The sequence below is a fragment of the Rutidosis leptorrhynchoides genome, chromosome 6 (assembly GCF_046630445.1).
Source record: "Rutidosis leptorrhynchoides isolate AG116_Rl617_1_P2 chromosome 6, CSIRO_AGI_Rlap_v1, whole genome shotgun sequence".
NCBI lineage: Eukaryota > Viridiplantae > Streptophyta > Magnoliopsida > Asterales > Asteraceae > Rutidosis > Rutidosis leptorrhynchoides.
This window is the reverse complement of record NC_092338.1, coordinates 305,455,973-305,464,040: the sequence shown is the minus strand read 5'-3', so window position 1 is coordinate 305,464,040 and position 8,068 is coordinate 305,455,973. Positions and strand designations below refer to the sequence as shown.

The 8,068-nt window shown below is 33.2% G+C and overlaps 1 protein-coding gene across 1 annotated transcript; it reads left to right on the top strand.

The window, feature by feature from the left end:
• Positions 1-1,196: 1,196 nt before the first annotated feature.
• On the top strand, positions 1,197-4,693 carry LOC139852946 (uncharacterized). The gene is made up of 7 exons (XM_071842297.1): positions 1,197-1,365; positions 1,473-1,535; positions 1,683-1,740; positions 1,850-1,950; positions 2,156-2,200; positions 3,421-3,888; positions 4,382-4,693. The coding sequence occupies exons 1-7, from the start codon at positions 1,234-1,236 to the stop codon at positions 4,550-4,552; spliced, it is 1,038 nt and encodes a 345-aa protein (XP_071698398.1). The 5' UTR covers positions 1,197-1,233; the 3' UTR covers positions 4,553-4,693.
• The last annotated feature ends 3,375 nt before the right edge of the window (positions 4,694-8,068 follow it).

Here is an 8,068-nt window from a genome sequence, read left to right as displayed (position 1 = left end):
TTGTTTATTATATATATATATATATATATATATATATATATATATATATATATATATATATATATATAATTGCTTTCAAAAAAAGAATATTTGTCATCTATAAAATATCATTCAACAATTTTTTCTATATAATCTCGTGAAACTACGGGTCATTCACTTGATACATAGAGGGTTAATTAATAAACTAAGTTTTTTTTATTGACATTATTAAATTGGGACCCATGGAGAATATTTTTTTGAGAAAAGAAACAAACTCCCGTTTTACACGTTGGCGTAATATTTCGTACCAAAATCTTATTTACTAATTTACCCTTGAACCACAACTTATTTGCAACTGAACTTTTACTTTGGTCAATCAGTCAGCCATGATCTAAAGGATGAAACCGTCATTTTCCAACTCAAAGTCCAAAGTCAAATTTCGGAAGTTTCTCGCTCGTATTTTCGTCGTTTTGATTTTTTTCTTTTGACCTTGAATAATCCCCAAATCTAAAACCCTAACATTTCCTCAACTACTCCAATATTTATATTTTTTCAATTCGTTGATTTTAATCCCAATTTGCACACAGTTCCTTCAATTCAGCTCTTTATTCGTTCTTCTGGTACGTCAATTTCAATAATTCTATATTCTTTTGTTTTAATTTTATCGTTACTGAGTTTCGATTTCATTGAGTACGAATTATGATCTGATTAAGTGTATTAAAATCTGTGACTGTAATTCACTGATCATACGATCATATCAATTGAAGTGATCTCCAATTTGTCATTATAAACTTTTAACATTTTCTTCCTGAAATTGTTCTACTAATTTACTGGATATGTATTTGTCAATTTGTGTGTGTATTGAATGATTGAAACTCTTATGGCTGTAGCATAAGTGATTAAAGATACTCAAATTCTTATTTGTATATCTCAAATCTCAAATATACATAAATACATGTATGCATTAATTTTATAAGTTGAAGCTTATAGAAGCGCGCAACGATGCACAAATCAAAAGTTATGATTTTGTTGACGTTAATGCTTCGAAATGTTATCAAACACATTTTTTTTGTAATGTTGCTACCATTATTATTCGAGAAAGTCATCTTTTTAAATATATATAATATAATATGCAAATGAAATTTCTGATACAGATGGCAGTTTTTTAACTGCTTGAAGATATTCTGATACTATATGTTATCTTGATTACAGAGTTTATTGTGAAAGAGTAATATTATTTAATATCTAGCTATAATGCGTGCACCATCTTTGCTTGCACAATGCTTGCCTGGCTTGGCACCTGACCGAGTAAGCCAAAGCATTTCTACCGCGTCTGATAAGGAGATGCATTTGCCTTCACCAGCTGTTGAAATCGTACCTTCTAAGGTAAATACTATTGTCCGAAGAAGAAAACGTTGCCTTTAAGGTTGAAGTCCAACTTATTTGTTAAATAAGTTTATGTATTCAAGTGTTTGCCTTTCCTAATTTTGCAGATGGAACACCCTTACAAATATGCTGGAGAGAGTATCGATATGCATGGATTAAATGTTTTTAAGGTGTGTTATTTACCTGTTTATTGGCATACATCATTCACATAGAAGCGTTCTACTTTTGTTTAAAGATATCATAATTTATATACTTCTCGTGTCTTCATCTTGAAAGTTTTTTAACTGTTCTAATGGTTCATCTAATTTTTATTGCAGGGAAGATTTAGTGTCTCAGACATGATAGGTTTGGAATTGACTTCATCAAAATCTGATGGTAAGTTCAATCTTGTATAAAACTTTCATGTTCATAATTTGTGTGATGTAACTTTTCTCTGTGTATGACATCATCTATCATGTTATAACTCAATTTGAGTTTGGTGCAGGATGTTCCAAATCATGGGATAGCTCATTTGATCTTGTAAACGTCCTTAAACGTGAAATTGCTGATGCACAACTAAGTTTTAGAGGAAAAAGGGTGCTAGAGGTACTATTGGTCTATTGGTCTATACACTATACACCAAATACACTATCTATGAGTCGTATTCAAGTTGGATGTTGAATTTACTCACTACTATGAGTTAGATGCACATAGATTTATTAGGTCAGATTAAAGCTATGGGTGGCCTATATTTAACATTCTTATGACCCTATGATTTTGATTAACCATCTCTACATTTTGTTTCATACAGCTTGGTTGTGGCTATGGGATCCCGGGAGTCTTCGCTTGTCTAAAGGTACGTCAATGATTAATCATGTCTTTATATATTTCAATACTTTCTTTTCTCTTCCTTTTATTCTTAGCTACTTACATATATTCTCCCCGTTTGGCTCACGGAATCCAATGGGATTCCGGCGGAATTGGAATTGAATTTAGACACGCGCAATGTCTAAATTCAATTCCAACTCCGCCGGAATCCCATTGGATTCCGTGAGCCAAACGGGGCCTTATGATTACATATAGGGTAAAGTAGTATTGCATAGAGTTTGGTGGATCAAGTTGAATGGGTTGATCCGGGTTTTGTTTATCTCTAATGGGCCAAAACTGGTCATAAGTTTCTCTAAGTACATTTTTTATGCTTAAAACCTCCTAGGTATGTTTATAACTTTCAAAATTTTGAACGTAATGTATTTTGGGTTACCCTGATGGGCTGCGTACAGTAGAGTACGCGCCCCTCCCGGGTAACCCGAACAGGTAAAACCAATAAACTTTTTATTTTATTTTATTTTATTTTGGGTTACCCATTACCTTGTCAAACCCATCTGTATTCATTACTCAAAACTATACCTGGCAATTGAGACCCAAACACTCAAATTCGGGTCAAATGGGTCAAGCTTTCGGGTCAATTGGGTCTTGAGAAAAATTAGGCCTAACAATGTAAATCAAAACTTAAAAAAAGATTCAAATGAGTTTCTCTTTAACCTATTGAGTCCCATACAAAAAATGAATGAACGGGTCTAATGGGTATCAATACTCAAAGATCAATAAATAGAAATAGGTCTAATGGGTTTCGTGAATGGGTCGAATGGGTCAAGCATAAAAAGTTAAATCCGTCAAAAATTTATAAAGCATTCATGTTTATATCATTTATTATGTATATTAATGTTTCTTATGTATATTTAATAAATAATAATAACTAAAATAATGTAATAAATGTAAAAAAAGTGATGTAACCCGTTTGACCCATTTGACCCAATTGACCTGTGACCCGTTTCGACCCATTACCCAAACCGACCCAACCTGAACCATTTTGACCCGTTTAAATAATTGACCCGTTTGACCTATGACCCATTTCAACCCAAAACCATTTTGACCCGTTACCCAAACCGACCCAACCTGACCCGTTTGCCAGGCATACTCAAAACTAATAGAAGAACCCAAAACATGGAGTACTTCATAAACATTATATAATTATAAGAGTTCAAACCTAAAACCTCTTAATATTGCACTTTACAGGGAGCTTCAGTAGTACACTTTCAAGAGTTAAACGCTGAAACTATAAGATGCACAACCATCCCAAATGTCCTGGCCAATCTTCAACAAGCTTTAGACAGACAAAGTCGACAGCCTGAAAGTTCTCTTACTCCATCAAGACAAAATATTTCTCCAATAGTTCACTTTTACGCTGGAGATTGGGAAGAACTTGCTACCGTTCTGTCCGTTGTAGAGAGTGATATACAAGAATTACCAAAAGCAACAAACGTTAGCTTTACAGAAGAGGATTTCATGGACGGTTGTAGTAGTCATGATGGTAGTGTTATTGGACATGAAAGTTATTCGAGGAGATCACGAAAGCTTTCGGGAAGCAGGGTGTGGGAACGGGCTAGTGAAATGGACCAAGGAGGAGGTTATGATGTTATTTTGATGACTGATATTCCGTATGCTTCGACTTCTTTGAAAAAGCTGTATGCTTTAATAAAAAAGGTATGCTTTTTTTTACCTATGGAAATATGGAATTGGAAATTGCACTTGTGATGTCAATGGGTTCATTTCGAAATGTTACTATCTCTAGTGGGTCAGATATTTTAAAGGAAAATGGGTCAAATTGGTTGAAAGTTCGTGTAACTGTTAAATAAGGCATAGAACTTTGCACACTATTCTATTTAAAAAGTAGAGTTATTATACATGATATAGTATTTTTACATTTTTAGATCATATATTGTGCACCAATTATTTGTAATGACTTGAGTGTTTTCAAACCCGGGTTCGTTAACATTTATGAATTGTAATTTTTGCTAAAGTATGTCATAAGCACTAAGAATGCACTTTGGGTGACTTTTAACCCGTGTGACCTGTTTCCTTTTCACCTATTGTATAGACATATAATTTACACAGTAGTAAGTTAATTGATTGAAATTTCCATATATGTTGGTTTGGTTGGCTCTTATAATTATATTTTATTTTATCCTTTTATCAGTGCTTGAAGCCACCTTACGGAGTGTTATTTGTCTCCACAAAAAAACATTACGTCGGATTCAACAGTGCTGCAAGACAACTGAGGAACCTTGTAGACGAGGAGGGTGTGTTTGGTGCCCATCTAATCAAAGAAATGACAGACCGAGAGATTTGGAAGTTTTTTCTCAAATAAACATACAATCCACATAAATTACAAGTATGAATATTGCTAATTTACAATACATCTGAGTATACTGGAGATTAAACCCCTGTTACTAACTTCATTTCTTTGTTAAACAATTTGCCCATCAATATTTATTGGAGATTTACTTCATTTTGCAGTTGTATGTATATGTAAAAAAAACTTGTGATTCTGAAGTGCGTTTTTCTTTTTGTAACTATTAATTTTATTGTTATATTTTGTATGTTTATGAATTCAAGACAGTATTATGAATCTTATATTGGCTTTTTAAAGCTTGTTGTAAGGGTGTATCATTGCATAAGTTATCATCTTTGGTGCTGTTTTACGATGCATGAATATGGAGTTATTTTATAAATCAAGACTCATTTATTTTACACATTTCTTTCTAGAGGTGCACATCCAGAACCGGGTCGGGTCCAACAAAACTGACCAAAAAAACCGTAACCGGTTCTGGATGGAACTGGTTCTAGAAGAACCGTATACGGTTCTCAAGAACCGAAGCGGTCATTGGGGTCTTTATATAACCGTTTATAAATGTTTACTTGAAGACGTTAGCATCGTCAACGAACATCGGCACCCACAAGCGAGTTAGGAAACTACAAGGTTACAAACTTTTTACCATCCACCATTGGTCTCACAATTTCACAACTTTTTCTAACTTGGTGGAAATCAGACAATTATCCAATATTAGCCGCTATGGCTCGTGACATATGGCTCACAAGGGTTCTTTCTAGTTTTCTGGTTGCAGTCTTGGGGCGGGTGTTCTTGAGTTTTCCGGTGAGCGTTTTTGTGGCGGGTTTACAATGTTAACAGTGGGTACGGTGGACTGTGGGGTGTGTGAAGCGAGGTTTACGTTGTTGACTTTGGTTCGGGCGTGGATGTTTTATAGTTTTGATTTTCTGGATGGTGGTTACGTCATGGCTGAAGTATGTTTTATGTGGTTGGGTGCTTTGGGGATCCGTTGGTTTCCGAGCATGTTTTGTGGGTATTCAATGTAACAGGTCATATGTTGCCTTTTATGGTTCATGATGAACGCTTGTTCATTTCAAACAGATTGTGAAATCTGTATTACATGTAACGCCACTAAATTATCAGATCTTTTTCTTTTATATATATAATTTGTAATTTCGTCAAAAAAAAAAAAAGAAAAACAAATAACGGGTTTGTGGCCCAAATGTAAACGTAGTGTCACAAGTGGCTAAATTCGTGACCGAACCCAGTAAGTTTATGGCTTGATTCTAAATTTCAACCCAAATCAATGAAGACCTAAGACGCATATGAAAGATCTCTAGAACTCTTATTTTAGTTCATTTTGGAGGGGAACTCCATAAATATCTCTAGAATCATATGCATACTTGAGGTTTCAAGTACTTAGATCTTAGCCATTGATATGATTTAATCTTAACCATTCATTATTTAGTTGGAGTAGTATAAATAAAAGTGGTCTTATTTGTCACAACTATACCCGGCAAACGGGTCGAAATGGGTCGGGTTGGGTCAAAGATCAAACGGGTTTAGGTCGAAACGGGTCATGGGTCGAAACGGGTCAGCTTTTAAATAGGTCGAACGGGTTGGGTCGAGACCCAGGTTGGGTTGGGTCGAGACCCGGGTCGAGTTTTCTGATAGGGTCAAGACCCATTTTCCTGCTTAAACTTTCGGGTCGGGTTGTGTCAAGACCCATTTTATGTTCACGGTTCGTTTACTTTTTAAGTTTTAAGTTTTTCGTCTTATGCTTTTAGTTTAACAATTTACGGTTAACGTTTTACTTTCATGCATTAGGTTTATGTTTTGCGTCTTGTGTTGTACGCTTATTGTTTACTTTTACAATTTATAATTTTTACGTGTACTTTTATGTTCACGTTATACGTTTACATTTTCACATTTATATTTTACGTTTACGTTATACGTTTTACATTTATAGTTTACGATTATGGTTTACGTTTTATGTTTTACGTTATACGTTTAAACTTTACGTTTACAGTTTTACATGTTATGTTTTCAAGTTTGTATTTTACGTTAACATTTACCGTTAGTTTACTCTTTAACGTTAAATTACTATTAAAAAATTTAACAACTATACATATAATAGTTCACTAATTACTGTTTAAAAATAATGGAGAAAATACTTTTTCAAAACTAGATTAAAAAAGTAATTTGTGTCTTTGTACAATGGAATACTTTAAGTGTCTTAAATATTTGAGGTAGATCTTCTAAGAAGACTCGCTGAGAAGTCCCACTCGACCCACAATTTAATTTGTGGTGGAATTCCAACATGACCTGTTTGAACCTGTTGTTGCATTTATTTTTAATTATCACAGACCCAATGGGTTAAGAATGGAAACCCATTAGACCTTTAAAATGATGAATGGGTTTGGTTTGCCAGGCATCTCACAACACTTTGAAGTTCATGTATAGTCTCTTGTAATTTTCTCTCGATCAATATAAGTGTTTTCTATAATCCGTTTGTTCTCTATTATATTCTCTTTTGATTGAATTTGGATTCGTATTCTCTTTTGATTGAATTTGGATTCGAACATGATTGACTTGGTAGAGAATATATGTCATAAAAGTTACTAGTATCAGCTTGGCTTAATTTTGTTTTTAACAAAATACAAAAATGTTTTGGTAAAAACTCATGTGTCCTCCACCCTAATGTAATTATACGTGATTCACATTCAACTATATTCATTAAATATAAATTCCTCTCTTATCTTTCTAACCAAACCCCAAAAACCCTAATCTGCTAAACATAATTTGCTATTCAAATCATGCCTTCAATCCACCGTGTTATCCGCCATCCAAATCCATACCGGATAATCATTTCGTTAAACATGAATCGATGACAAATATTTGATGGCAAAAAGAAATGGAATCAGTAGAATAAGGACGGGGTTCGCGTTCAGGTACTCTTAAACATTCATATACACTCGATCAAGTAATTGTTATGATGCAATACGTTAATATTATAAAATGTTCATTGTTTGTGGTGTCTTTAAATATCATTGTTATTTATATTGATTGAAGTTTGTATGTTAATTTTGATTATAAAATGATGAAGATATATCATATATCATTAATTGAAGTTTGTAGGTTAATTTTGATTATAAAATGAGTAAGATATCGTTGTAAATATGAATAAAAGTTGTATATCTTGTGGTCGTGAGTTCTGTTGAATATACATTTCTTGGACAATTGGTATCTTCAATCCATACAGATTTCAAAAAGGGTATACAAGTGACACATCGTTTTTTTTTTTTTTTTTTTTTTTTTTTTTTTTTTTTTTTTTTTTTTCCACTAGACTTTCTATGAAATTGTATATTTATTGGTGATTGAAGTTTTTTTATACATTTTGAAATACCCACAAGCTATACTATTTCATATCGGATTCTCTAGGTGAATAGGTGAATTATCATTTATTTCATTTAGATCTCAATTGTAATGAAAAAACCTTCTCTATTTGATGGTTCGCGTATTTTATATGTTTTGAGTTATATATACATCAACTAG